Genomic DNA, 14,913 nt, shown 5'->3' on the forward strand with positions numbered 1-14,913 from the left:
CGAATTGGAAACGGACCACAAGCTGTTAACATCCCTGTTGTCAGACAGCAAGGCTGTCAATGCCAACATGTCAGCTCGCATACAGCGATGGGCTCTCACGCTGGCTGCTTATGACTACTCCATCCGGCACCGGCCTGGCACTGAAAATTGCGCTGACGCGCTCAGCAGGCTTCCACTGGCCACCACTGAGGGGGCAGCGGAGCAAAGCGCTGAGATGGTCATGGCCATTGATGCCTTTGACAACGCAGGCTCCCCCATCACAGCCCGCCAGATCAAAATCTGGACAAACAGAGATCCCCTCCTATCTCTGATTAAGAAATGTGTCCCGACTGGGGATTGGGCGCCTGCACACGGAGCATGCCCTGAGGAGGTCAGACCGTTCCAAAGATGGATGGATGAGCTCTCCATCCAAGCTGACTGCCTACTATGGGGCAACCGGGTAGTCATGCCCCAGAGGGGCAGGGAGGCATTCATCAGGGAACTCCACAGCGAGCATCCAGGCATCGTGCTGATGAAGGCCATTGCCCGGTCACATGTTTGGTGACCTGGAATTGATTCAGACCTGGAACACTGTGTTCGCAGGTGCACGACGTGTGCCCAGCTGGGTAATGCACCCAGGGAGGTCCTGCTCAGCCCGTGGCCCTGGCCCACCAGGCCATGGTCATGTATTCATGTCGACTACGTGGGCCCGTTCATGGGAAAAATGTTTCTCATTGTGGTAGATGCCTACTCGAAATGGATCGAGTGCATCATTTTGAATTCGTGCACGACATCCACCACTGTGGAGAGTCTACGTGCGGTCTTTGCAACCCACCGCTTGCCGGACATCCTTGTTAGCGATAATGGCCCATGTTTCACGAGCTAAGAATTCCGGGAGTTCATGTCGGGCAATGACAGCAACCATGTCAGGACAGCACCGTTCAAGCCGGCCTCCAATGGCCAGGCAGAATGAATCATCAAACAAGGCATGCTCAGGATTCAAGGACCCTCCCTTCAATGCCGCCTATCGTGCCTCCTGCTGGCCTATAGGTCCTGACCGCACTCACTCACGGGGGTCCCGCCCGCTGAGCTACTTATGAAACGAACACTCAAAACTCAGTTGTCCCTCATTCACCCAGTCCTGACCGACATAGTTGAGGGCAAGCGCCAGTCCCAAAACGAGTACCATGACCGAAATTCAAGGAGGAGATGTATGGAAATAAATGACTCCGTATTTGTCCTCAATCACGCCGTGGGGCCCAAATGGCTTGAAGGTACTGTAATAGACAAAGAGGGGAACAGGGTCATCGTGGTTAAACTTAACAATGGGCAGATATGCCGTAAGCATCTGGACCAAGTAAAAAAAAAGGTTCAGCATGGACACTAAGGAACTCGAGGAAGATCATGAGTTGGTGCTCACACCATCGCCAGTGAACGAGCAACAAGAACATTCAGCAGCATGCACAGTCCCGGCGGTCAGCCCGGACAGGCTGGAATCACCACAGGTGACAGACACTCACGCCCAGGCTCAACAACCAGAGCCCCAACTGCGGCGCCCCACGAGGGAGCGTAGACCACCTGAAAGACTTAACCTCTGATCCCAATAAGGCTTTGCGAGGGAGGTGATATCATGTATGTAAACTCTATGTAACACCAGTGCAATACTGTATATACTTAAGCAATGCACACCTTGACCACAGGGGATGAACTTGTGGGAGACACTCCTTACCTGGTCATCCAGGTATATAAAGGGAGATCCCACGCAGGGTCCATAGAATGTGCCTCGCGTGGGTTTTATGCCATTGAGTAAGGACATTAAAGAGGGAGTGCAGCGAAGGTTCAAGAGACTAAATCCAGGGATAGTTGGACTGTCATATAAGGAGAGACTGGATTAACTGGGCCTTTATACACTGGAGTTTAGAAGGATGAGAGGGGATCTCATAAAAATGTATAAGATTCTGACGGGACTGGACAGGTTCGATGCGGGAAGAATGTTCCCGATGTTGGGGAAGTCCAGAACTGGGGACACAGTCTTAGCATAAGGGGTAGGCCATTTAGGACTGAGATGAGGAGAAACTTCTTAACTCAGAGAGTTGTTAACCTGTGGAATTCCCTGCCGCAGAGAGTTGTTGATGCCAGTTCATTGGATATATTCAAGAGGGAGTTAGATATGGCCCTTATGGCTAAAGGGATCAAGGGGTATGGAGAGAAAGCAGGAAACGGGTACTGAGGTGATGATCAGCCATGATCTTATTGAATGGCGGTGCAGGCTCGAAGGGCCGAATGGCCTACTCCTACACCTATTTTCTATGTTTCTATTACATTTGTGCACGCAGGATTCTAAGTCTGCATCGATACTGGGCTACCACATGCGGGATCTGGCTATCGCTTCCATCATTACAATGCCTGGGTGAGTGCTGTGGAGATCACTGATGAAAGTGTCCCTGCCCTCTTTTGGCACCACTACCCGATTACCCCATAGGAGGCAGTCTGCCTGTATAGACATTTCATCTTTGCATCGCTGGTACGGCTTTATTTCCTACTGCATCTCTAACGGGACAGTAGACCAACTCCCCTGGAGCACACAGTTTTTTACTATGGACAGTAAGGGGTCCTGGCTCGTCCAGGTTCTAATCTGTCGGGCGGTAACAGGTGATTGCTCACTCTCGAATGCTTCCATTACCATAACTAAATCGGTGGGCTGTGCCATCTCCACCCCTATGGTGGGCAATGGCAGCCTAGTGAGAGCATCGGCACAGTTTTCTGTGCCTGGCCTGTGGCGGATGGCATAGTTGTATGCAGACAACGTGAGTGTCCATTTCTGGATGCGGGCCAATGCATCGTATTTATCCCCTTGTTTTCAGAAAAAAGGGATATAAGCGGCTTTGGTCAGTTTCCAATTCAAATTGGAGCCTGAACAGATATTGGTGCATTTTCTTTACCGCGTAAACACATGCAAACGCTTCTTTTTCGATCATACTGTAGGCCCTCTCGACCTTAGACAGACTTCTGGATGCATAAGCAACCGGTTGCAATTTCCCAAATTCATTAGCTTGTTGCAATACACACCCGACCCCGTACAACAACGCATCACATGCTAGTACCAAACATTTACATGGATCATATAACAAAAGCAATTTGTTTGAACATAACAGCTTCCTACCTTTCTCAAAGGCATTTTCTTGGCTTTTACCCCATACCCATTCAGCTCCTTTACGCAGTAAAGAGTGCACGGGTTCTAACAATGTGCTAAGACCCGGTAAGAAGTTACCAAAATAGTTCAGGAGTCCTAGAAACGACCGCAGCTCCATCACATTCTGTGGTCTTGGGGCATTCTTGATTGCCTCCGTCTTCGAATCGGTGGGCCTGATGCCGTCCGCCGCGATTCTTCTCCCCAGAAACTCCACTTCAGGCACCAGGAAAATGCACCGAGCATTTTAGCCTGAGCCCCACATGATTAAGCCAACTAAGAACCTCCTCCAGGTTCTGCAGGTGCTCGACGGTGTCACAACCTGTAACCAAAATGTCGTCTGGAAGACCACGGTGCATGGGACCGACTTCAGCAAGCTTTCCATGTTCCTCTGGAATATCGCCGCAGCCGATCGAATCCCAAACGGGCATCTGTTGTAAATGAAGAGACCTTTGTGCGTGTTGATGCAGGTGAGGCCTTTCGATGATTCCTCCAGCGCCTGCATCATGTAGGCCGAGGTCAAGCCAGCTTCGTGAATGTTTTCCCTCCCGCCAGCGTCGCAAATAGGTCGTCTGCCTTCGGTAGCGGGTATTGATCCTGTAGTGAGAAACAATTGATAGTTACTTTATAATCACCACAGATTCTGATGGTGTGGTCTCCCTTGAGGACTGGAACAATCGGACTGGCCCACTCGTTGAATTCGATCAGCGAAATGATGCCTTCTCGATGCAGCCTGTCCAGTTCACTCTCCATCCTCTTTCTCATCATGTAAGGTAACGCTGTCACATTGTGATGGATGGGTCGCGCCCCCGGAATCAAATGGATCTGCACTTTTGCTCCTTGGAACTTTCCAAAGCCTGGTTCGAACAGCGAGGGGAACTTGTATAGGACCTGGGCACATGAGGTGTTGTCGACGGACTAAAGCGCTTGGACGTTGTCCCAGTTCCAGCGTATCTTTCCGAGCCAGCTCCTGCCAAACAGCATGGGGCCATCGCCCGGTACCATCCAGAGTGGTAACTCATGCACCGCTCCATCGTAGGAGACCTTTACGGTAGCACTGCTGATTACGGGAATCAGTTCCTTTGTGTACATTCCCTGTTTAGTACGAATGGGAGTCAGGACTGGCCTTGAGGCCTTGATGCACCACAATTTATCGAAAGTCATTTTGCTCATTATGGACTGGCCTGCGCCCGTGTCCAGCTCCATGGACACTGGGAGTCCATTTAATTCAACCTTCAGCATTATCGGTGCACACTGTGGTAAATGTGTGCACCCCATATATCTCTGCCTCCTCGGTCTGAGGCTTTGATTCGTCAAGATCCATCGTGGATCTGTCCTCCTCTGCAACATGGTGGCTTGCAGGATTAGCAGGGTTTGCAGCTCACCTGCACATACGTTGGAGGTATCCCATTGTTCCACAGCTTTTGCAAACGTATCCTTTGAAGCGGCATGAATGGAAACGATGATCACCCCCACAGCGCCAATGAGGTGTTAATGGCCTTGTATTCACCACCCTTGATGGTGGACTCTGAGTCATCTGCAGACATGCAGCTGCAGGCATGCAAGTCCTGCCCTGTATCTTTCGATTCGCAAACAACGTTACTTTGTTCACAGTACTTGCAGCAGCACTCGTGTGCTGAGAAATTTGTTTGGCATTGTCACTGGTGGCGATAAATGCCTGGGCTATTGCTATGGCTTTACTCAAAGCCAACAGTTTGCGAAGTATTACTTCATGGTCAATGCCAAGTACGAAGAAGTCCCTGAGCATGTGCTCCAAGATTCCTTCAAATTCACAATGTCCTGCAAGATGCCTTAGCTTGGCGACATAGTTTGCCACTTCCTGGCCTTCAGACCTCTTGTACATGTAGAACCGATACCTCGCCATCAGAACGCTTTCCTTCGAGTTTAGATGCTCCCGAACCAATGTGCACAACTCATTGTATGACTTGTATGTGGGTTTCGCTGGAGCGAGGAGATTTCTCATGAGTCCATACGTTGGTGCCCTACAACAGTGAGGAGGATCGCCCTTCGTTTGGCAGTGTTCGTTTCTCCTTCCAGCTCGTTGGCCACGAAGTATTGGTCAAGTCGCTCCATGAAGGTTTCCCAATCATCTCCCTCCAAAAATTTCTCCAGGATGACAATGGTTCTCTGCATTGTTGCGGTGGGGTTCGTCATTTGTATCTCGTCGCCAGTTGTTATGTCTTGAATAAAGAGTCAGACCAGATACTGCAAGCTGAAAGTAAGGTGTGATTGTAGTCCTTTATTGCAGATCTTAGAGTGCCTCTCCAGCCTGTGAGGCCTCCTTATATACAGGTGCTCCCAAGGGATTGTGGTTAGACATGGTAATTACAGGTTTAGATACATAACACTAGATAAATGCAAATCTGTCTTTTTTGTTTTCACTAATCATTTTATAACCACCTTTGGTGGTTCTATAACCCCAATATTCACCAGGTCTGTGAAAACTACTTATTTAATACTTCCAGACAAATCTGCTGCGTTTATTGCCAGGTTAATTGTGCAGTGAAGCACTCGAATTATGAGATAATGGCCGAAGTATTCCGCCCTCAGTTGATTGAGGCTCATCTTCTGTGAGTGGAGGGCAGGACCTCCAATCTCCACAGCGTTACGCTCTGACTCCGGCTCACGTTCCAAGCTCTGAGTAATTACAAGAGGTGGCTGCCCAATCTCCACCAGGAAGCTCACTAAAATGGGGGCAGACCAAAGAGGGTCTTTCCGCCAGTGCACACCCCACATGTGCCGAAAACTTGGTCGGGGTGGAGCAGAGCAGGGTTTGGAAAGACACTGCATGTGAAGTGCTGTCGGGTTATGTCTTGTTACCATTCATATTTACAAAAAAAGAAGAGCGCTTTCAAACCCATTGAAAGACGTTTCTCTTTCAGAATGACATGAATAAAAATGGTTGGGCGCTTTAAAATTAAAAGACACTTAACACAGTTAAAAAAAAGTTTTGCCGTCTGAGAGGAACACGGAGCGCGCTGCTCCAAAAGACAACATACGCGCATGCGTGCCCGCGTTGGCACGGGATTCTTTTTGGAATGTTTATGATTGACGGGCTCGAGGAGGAAACAGTCCTGGAGAAGGACAGAGCGAGAGAGCGGCACTCCGGGGGCTGGCATTGTGCGAGCGAGAGCGGCACTCTCGGAGCTGACAGTGAGCGAGCAAGAGCGGCACCCCTGGGGCTGGCAGTGTGCGCGCGCGAGAGAGAGAGAGAGAGCGAGCGCGAGCGCGAGCGGCACTCCCGGGGCTGACTGTGCACAGGAGAGCCTGGAGCAAATATCTAAATGTAGCTAAACAGCGCAACTCTAAAGTATCAGGGCAGATATAAAGTTCTTGGGACAGTCGCAACCGATGGATACAGAGGCGGTAAGTTATATTTTGAATTCAATCAGAACATGTAATTGTTTCTCTTTTCTCTAATCCCCGTGTGTAAAGTTGGTTGCTGGTTCGAGTGGTCAGCGTTAAGGAGGCTCTGCTTTTTCATAGAAAAACATAGAAAATAGGTGTAGGAGTAGGCCATTCGGCCCTTCGAGCCTGCACCACAAACCAGTCCCATTTTACTCTCACCTGTTTAACAAACTTCAGTCCCTGGCAGGTGGACGCTTTGAACTTTGTGCCCGGCTATATCGCGCGAATTATAGCATAAGGACAAAACATGACAAGCAGTTACTGACAAACAGTTAATGCATGGTATATTTAATCATTGTTATTTGCATAGTTACTGACTGCTGTCAGTGTTGCGACGATGAACTGTTCAACCAAAGGATATTATTGTATTAAGATTAATGTTTATAGCTTTTGGATTGATTGAGATTTTAAAGATAAAAAATGATTTTAATGTGGTTATATTTCCTGGTAAGCAGCATTTATAACGAGGTTACATTCCAGGATTTTTGGTTTATGGACAATTTAAGGCACAAGGTACTGACTGTAAGTCACGAGTGTAATGGCAGCTTGAGCCAGAATAACTTACTAGTCACCACCTTTATGTAAAAGTTTATATATACACCCCCCCCCCCCCCCCCCAGTAATCATGTCTTGAGGGCGCCACGGTATTGTCTTCTGCTACTTTGTCTGCGTAGCTGTTTTATGCTTAAACTGAATGTCAGCAGAGTATCCGACCATGGGATGTATCAGAAGCAATTCCCATCTTGTACTCATCCAATATCCCCATAGGTGCACTTTTCAGCTGCTATCACACGCTAGTCACCGGGTATTTTAGCTGATTTTCTTTCTTTTCCCCAAAGGAGCTGAGGTCAATTGTAGCACCTGAGCTCTTGCAGCTGAGATTGGCTAAATCAACAGCTATTTTTAACCTGTGACCTTACTGCTCTTTATGGTTTCATTTCATACAAAGTGATGCATTTACCAGTTGAACCACAGAGGAGCTTACTTTTTTCCCTTTTCATTAAGATATTGGGCCCACTTGTTGGGGCCAATTTTATCAATGTACATTACTGATGCGAAGCCTTGTTTGCCAGTTGTTCATTTTTGAGAAGTTATGGTCATGTTATCTATGATGTGTGGTAGACGGGCAAAGCTTTACACTGCTCGCACATATTCATGAAGTCGACTCTGGTGTCCATGGAGCTACCTGTGCATATCCTTAGAGATGTACATGTTATTTTAGTAAGTACAAGTATAGCTATATTGCAAATGCATTCAGCAGCTCCTCAAACAAAGTTTGAGGAAAAACATTTTGACAGTATCTCACTTGGAGTGCAAAATCTACAACTCCAGAGTGGGTGTTGTTACCCATTCTTGATGTGAAGTGTGTTGTGGAGGAGATTGCGGCTCATGCAAGATTGTCAGACAAGCAATCTGAAAATATAGAAGCAGCGAAGGGGATCAAAAGATGTGTTGGAGAGGTAGAGCTGAGTGTTAATGTGCATGTGGAAGCTGACCCCATGTCTTCAGATGATGTCGCTAAAGAGTAGCATGCAGATGAGGAAGAGGTGGTGCCGAGGATAGCTCCATAGGGGACTCTGGAAGTAACAGTGCAAGGGCAGGGAAAGAAGCCATTGGTGGAGATTCTCTAACAGCAATCAGCTAGGTAAGAGCAGAGTCAAGTCCTGCTTAGCTAGTTCCAGCACGACCGGATGAGATCCGGGTCGTCTGGTGGCGGCGCAGCGCCCCATGCTAGTGGGTCTGTGGGCGAGGTGAGCTCATTTTGCTCGAGTTGCCGGAGCTCAGGGCTTTTGCCATTACTCCTAGTGGCGGACAGACCCAAAGACAGCTGATGTGTCTGTGACCTCCTTGTCCCTTTTGTTTGCACAGTGTCGCTGCTGCTCCCTGGGAAGCGGTCTGAGCGAGTGAGCGTTTCGTCTAAGCGACGGTGGGACTGCCTCGTCTTGTCTAGCAGTTCGCAGGGGACTGCTGACTCGCTTTCCTTGAGGGCACCATTGTGAGCACTCTCTAATTTGGGGTCCTGGCTGGTCCAGGTCCCGTTTGGAGGAGCCGTTGTGGGTGACCCTTCGCTCTTGGGCATTGCCGTGGTGGCGAGTGGGTTTGTGGGCTGCGCCTTTTCCACCCGGGTGGTGGGCGACGGTAGCCGACTGCGAGCATAGGCGCAGTTTACTGTTCCTGGCCCGTGGCGGTTCATGCCTTCGGGTGCCTGCAATGTTAAACCGATCTGAGGCAGGGTATCGCTACTGGTGCCTCTGCTCTCCGGGGATCATTTGCTCTGCGGCTTGTCTACTTCTGTCAGCTGTGGGGACACTTTATGGTACATCGTTCTGGTCCCGGGGACGCAGGCTACAGCATTGGTTAACCCGCTGGACCTGTATATGACTGTTAGGTGTTCGCCCGCTACATTGGCTGATTGCAATTTGCACCCGACATCGCTCAACAACATTGATCGTTACAGCTGGACTTTTACATTGGTTACCAATTTCAAGCAGTTCATTCAAAAATGGCGGGTTGCCGGTCTCCTTTAAAATGGCCTTACTACTTTTACCCCAATCGTCTTCCTTGCGTGGAACCACGTGTCGTTGCTCCATTAGCGCTGCACCTCGTGGTTTGGACGCCATCCTTTCCCTGTCCATGATGTCAACTGTCACGATCTTCTTTCCCAGAGATTCTGCCACTGAAGCTGGGAAGGCGCCCTCGATCCAATCTTCCTCCCCAGGAGTCCTGCTACTGAAACTGGGAAGGTGCGTTCGGGTCGTCTCAGCCAGATCATCGCCACACAGTCATGGTGAGCAGTCTGTGCCTCGGGGGCTGCGCGGATCTGCTCTCCAGTGCCTGATCCAATCGAAGGTGGGGGCTTGCTCTGCCTCTGAGCACAGGGGATGTCAATCACTGGAGGGATGAAGTCTTCCCAGTTCCAATGAATCTTCCCCATCCATCTTCTTCCAAGTAGCATTGGTCCATCACCTGAAACAATCCACAATGGTAAATTGTGCACTGCGCCATCATGGGATACACTTACACCTGCACTACCAACAAATGATGTCAGTTCCTTAGTGTAGGTGCACAGCTTTGCCTGAACCGGGACCAGCTTGGGTCGTTCAGCTGGGTCGTTCAGCTTGATCATTCCATAGCCTCTCAAAGGCTTCCTGGCTCATTACTGACTGACTCGCCCCCATGTCCACTTCCATGAAGACTGGAACGCCATTTATCTTGACTTCCATTATCACTGGAGTACAATCTATGGTGCAGGTATATACTCCATACACTTCGTCCTGGGACTTAGCTGCCTCTCTAGCCATCTCATAATCCGCACTGGATTCACAGCCATCTGCTGACTCCTCTTCCATGTGGTGAGTCACAGCTCTTTTGCACATTCGCTGGAGGTGGCCCTTTGTGCTGCAGTCTTTGCACACATAGTCTCTGAACCGGCACTGATGAGTCCTGTGATTACCTCCGCAATGCCAGCATGGTGCTACTCGATTTACGTTTGCACCCCTCGGCGGACTGAGTTAAAGGACTCTGGGGCCTGTACGCTCTGCCCTGGGCAGATTCACGTTAAAAGTTCTGTCTGTTAAAGGTGCCATTCTATTTTATAGTACTAGCCGGGTTTGAGTCCTGAGAGTCGTCATCTGCTTGGAGCTGCAGCTTGAGGTCATGAACCCCTGGCTGATGTTGATGGCCTTACGCAGAGTGACGGTGGTTTCGGCATACAGTAGCCTGTGAAGAAGGGCCTCATGACCGACGCCAATTACGAAGATGTCCCGCAATGCATCGGCGACGGATGCGCCGAATACACACGGTCCTGCCAGCCTCCTGAGGTCGGCAGTGTATTTCGCGATTTCCTGGCCCTTGGGGCAGCGGTGTGTATAAAATAGATGCTCGGCCGTGAGGATGCTCTCCTTTAGTTTGAGTTGGTCCCGAATTAGCACTTTCAGTTGCTTGCACCAGAGAAAACAACGACCAAGTCCCTGACGAGGCCGTAGACTGCGGGCCCACAACTGGTCAACAGGATAGCTCTGCACTTATCTGCCAGCGTGGCCGGATCATCACCTACCATGTCGTTTGCTGCGAAATATTGGTTCAGCCGCTCTGTAAAGGCTTCCCAATCTTCACCCTCAGAACTTTTCTAATGCACCAATGTTAGTAATTTTTGTGTGACAGTTAGTAATCTCGTCGCCAATTGTTATGTCTTTAATACTCTTATGAATGACTCCACGAGGTCTAGTATTGTACTTGAGCTGTTGTGACCTTAGTCCCATTTATTGTAACTCCAGAGTGAGGCACAAGCATGGTGGGCAGCCTTTTATACTGGGCCCTGCACACCTATGCAGGTGACCCTCAGGTCTCCCACTGCAGAGCCCTCTGGTGGCACACCTTATGTGACTATACAGTTAGTATACATGGTCTGCATACACCTATGGAGCTATCCTCGGCACCACCCCTTCCTCATCTGTATGCTGTTCTTTAGCGACATCATCCGAAGACATGGGGTCAGCTTCTACATGCACATTAACACTCAGCTCTATTTCTCCAACACATCTTTTGATCCCCATCGTTGCTTCTATATTTTGGTTCTGGTGCATGACATAAACGTGGTAGACAAAAAAGCTCGCACTGCAGAAAGGTGCTTTTTTAATAACTTTTTTAAAAGTTCGGAAGTATAACTTAATTAAGTGTAAAAGCTTATACAGTATACAAAAGTCACTACATTCAGCCATCATCCCATAATGCTTGAGAACCATGTTTAAACGGCATTCCAACCAATGTTAGAATTGCATGTCACCAAGATATTCTCCCTCCTTGCCCCTCTTATACTCTATTAAACTCTTCTTCACCACTCCTCTAGCCCTTATTTTTAATTCCCAATTCACTGACCGCCTGTTGTCCCTGAACCCCTCTCTACGTATAAACTCTCCTACCTATGTTCAAGCCCACCCCTCAACCTTGCTATCTCACGTAGGCTCTCTACTCCCATGGTGTGAAACACAATCAAGGTCACCTCCCAACTAATACAAAAGCAAAATACTACGGATGCTGGAAATCTGAAATAAAAACAGAAAATGCTGGAAATACTCAGCAGTTGAGGTAGCATCTGTGGAGAGAGAAAAACAGAGTTAACGTTTCAGGTCGCTGACGAAGGGTCAGATGCTGCCTAACCTGCTGAGTATTTCCAGCATTTTCTGTTTTTATTTCATTGCCAACTACTTTCTTGTAACCCTCAACATTCACATCCCCGACCCTCTTCTTCACCCTTTTCCCCCCCCCCTCCCCACCAATCACCTACAACTGCACTTACTAAATTCCAACTGCCTAGCCTTTGGTCTTCCATTCACCACTGTACTTCTGCAGCCATTCATCTGCTTCACAACTTCCTCGTATCCATCCCTCCTAATATACACTTTTTAACTTTGCATCCATTTTTGTTTAATTACACCTTTGTGAAGCACCTTGGGATGTTTTCTACGCCAATGCCTCTATTATAAATTCAAGTTGTCATGTTAAGCCATTAATGTTTTTAACAGGTCTCCACAATAAGAATTGCTTTTTAAAAAAAAAAAATGAAAATCTATCCAGTTTATCCAGTCAGAAATGAAACTGAAATTCAATACCAAGAGTCTATTCATATGATTATTTTAACCCTTGGGTTACTACATGTGGCTTTGTATTATACTGATATGGATTTTCACCAGGTTAAATATCAGTAGTAATATCTAATATAATTAACTATTCCAATTAGTGGTGAAGGAGATGTGGATTATCAGGAGGATTCAATTTTTTATTTAAAAAACATTATTATGAATACTTCAGTAATTCATTTGTAGATTAACACTTAAATTTTCATTAGTTTCAAAAATATTCAAATCCACTTCTCATTTTCTTAAATAAAACTGTTAACGGTTGTTATAAACAATAAGTTCTGGTGACATCATTAAATGTGAGGGGATAGATTTTAGGAGGAAGAAAAACTTAGGAAATGTACATGAAATGGCAAAACTTTGAAAGGAGTGGAATACCAGAGAGACTTAGGCGTGTAATATTCTAGCTAACACCTTGTCCTATAAATCAGGAGTCCAGTGTCAGGAACTTTAAAACTCTAACAGCAGCAACTTTTATTTATATGGCACCTTTTAATTGAATAAAAAGTCCCAAGTTGCTTCATAGGAGTGTTATAGGACAAAAGGAAAACCCGACCGACATACCTGATATCCAAGGGGTGTGAACCTTATTTAAAAAAAAAACTTGGTAAAATCCTTCGAACCAGGTAAAATGCTGCTTGAGTAGCTTTAAGCAGCTTCTTAACTATTTCAATTGCCTGACGCGATGCTTAGTACCAGGCCTGCAATCCTCAGGTAGAGCCAGCACTTTCGAGATTCACAAGGAGGTGGATTCAGAGTGGACTTCCGCCCCACTGTCAATCCCAGGTATCTTGACAGCGGGCTTGTCTCCAACCTCACACTCGCAGGGCTGGTAAGATGCTGGCCTCTGTCTGGTCCTTGAGAGTAAATTTCTTAAAGATCCATTGGCTTGTTTTAGAAGTGACTGAGGGATTATGGAGCAGATTTTCCTGACTTCCTCCAGGCCGAGACCCATTTCCTGCAAGGGTTAGGAAAAACAACAATAACAACTGTTTGCATTTCTATAGAGCCGTAAATGTAGTATGACGTTCCAATGCGCTTCACAGAAGCGTGATCAGACAAAATTGACATCAAATCAAAGCTAGGATTGGTGACTATAAGCTTATTCAAAAATGTAGGTTTTAAGGAGCATCTTAAAAGAGGAGAAAGAGGCGAAAGAGGCGGAGATGTTTAGGGAGATAATTTCATAGCTTCTGGCCTAAACGGCTGGAGGCACGGCCACCAGTGGTGGGGCAAATAAAGTGGGGGATGCACAAGAGGCCAGAGATCTCAACAAGAACAACTTGTATTTCTATATAGCACCTTTTTTAATTTAGTGAAACATCCCAAGGCACTTCACAGGAGTATTATGAGACAAAAAATTTGACCACGCCACATAAGGAGAAATTAGGGCAGGTGACCAAAAGCTTGGTCAAAGAGAGAGGTTTTCAGGAGCGTCTTGAAAGAGGGGTGGAGAAGTTTAAGCAGGGAATCAGTGGGGGAGCATTTTGGTGCTAGTGATCATAATTCATTAGATTTAGGGTTATTATGAAAAAGGACAAAGATAGACCAGGAATAAAGTTCTCAATTGGGGGGGAAAAGCCAATTTTGTTAAGCTGAGAGGTGATTTGGCCATAGTGGACTGGAAACAGTTACTGGAAGGTAAATCAGTGTCCGAGCAGTGGGAGACATTCAAGGAAGAGATCCGGAGGGTGCAGAGCAAGTATGTTCCCTTAAAGTAAAAGGGTGGGACTAACAAATCTAAAGCCCCCTGGATGTCAAATGACATACAGGGTAGGATAAAGGGAAAAAAAAGGAGACTTATGAGATACTGAAGGCTCAATAACTGCAGAAACTCTGATGTAGTGTATATGGATTTTAGCAAGGCTTTTGATAAGGACCTACATGACAGACTGGGCATGAAAGTAAAAGCCCATGGGCTCCAGGGCAAACTGGCAAATTGGATCCAAAATTGGCTCCGAGGCAGAAAGCAAAGGGTAATGGTTGATGGGTGTTTTTGTGACTGGAAGGATGTTTCCAGTGAGGTTCCACAGGGCTCAGTGCTAGGTCCCTTGCTTTTTGCAGTACAGGTTGAACCTCCCTTATCCGGCACCCTTGAGACCTGGCCTATGCCGAATAAGGGGGTTGGGGTGTGGTGGTGGGGGGGAGGGGGAGGGGTGTGGTGGTGGTGGGGGGGAGGGGTGTGGTGGTGGTGGGGGGGAGGGGTGTGGTGGTGGTGGGGGGGAGGGGTGTGGTGGTGGTGGGGGAGTGGTGGTGGGGGGGGGGAGGGGTGTGGTGGTGGTGGTGGGGGGGGGTGTGGTGGTGTGGGTGGGGGGGAGGGGTGTGGTGGTGTGGGTGGGGGGGAGGGTGTGGTGGTGTGGGTGGGGGGGAGGGGTGTGGTGGTGTGGGTGGGGGGGGAGGGGTGTGGTGGTGTGGGTGGGGGGGGAGGGGTGTGGTGGTGTGGGTGGGGGGGGAGGGGTGTGGTGGTGTGGGTGGGGGGGGAGGGGTGTGGTGGTGTGGGTGGGGGGGGGGAGGGGTGTGGTGGTGTGGGTGGGGGGGGAGGGTGTGGTGGTGTGGGTGGGGGGGGGAGGGTGTGGTGGTGTGGGTGGGGGGGGGAGGGGTGTGGTGGTGTGGGTGGGGGGGGGGAGGGGTGTGGTGGTGTGGGTGGGGGGGGGAGGGGTGTGGTGGTGTGGGTGG

General features: G+C 48.5%; 1 protein-coding gene across 3 annotated transcripts in view; it reads left to right on the plus strand.

Annotated features, from left to right (window-relative positions):
* Nucleotides 1–6,237: 6,237 nt before the first annotated feature.
* LOC139268583 (FYN-binding protein 1-like) overlaps nt 6,238–14,913 on the plus strand; it is a 163,847-nt gene continuing 155,171 nt past the window's right edge. For all 3 annotated transcript variants that reach the window (XM_070886947.1, XM_070886948.1, XM_070886949.1), the window contains exon 1: nt 6,238–6,556. In XM_070886947.1, the coding sequence (XP_070743048.1) occupies nt 6,542–6,556 (15 nt within the window). In that variant the 5' untranslated portion in view covers nt 6,238–6,541. The remainder of the gene's footprint in view (nt 6,557–14,913) is intronic.

The sequence above is a fragment of the Pristiophorus japonicus genome, chromosome 8 (genome assembly GCF_044704955.1).
Source record: "Pristiophorus japonicus isolate sPriJap1 chromosome 8, sPriJap1.hap1, whole genome shotgun sequence".
NCBI classification, from domain to species: Eukaryota; Metazoa; Chordata; class Chondrichthyes; family Pristiophoridae; genus Pristiophorus; species Pristiophorus japonicus.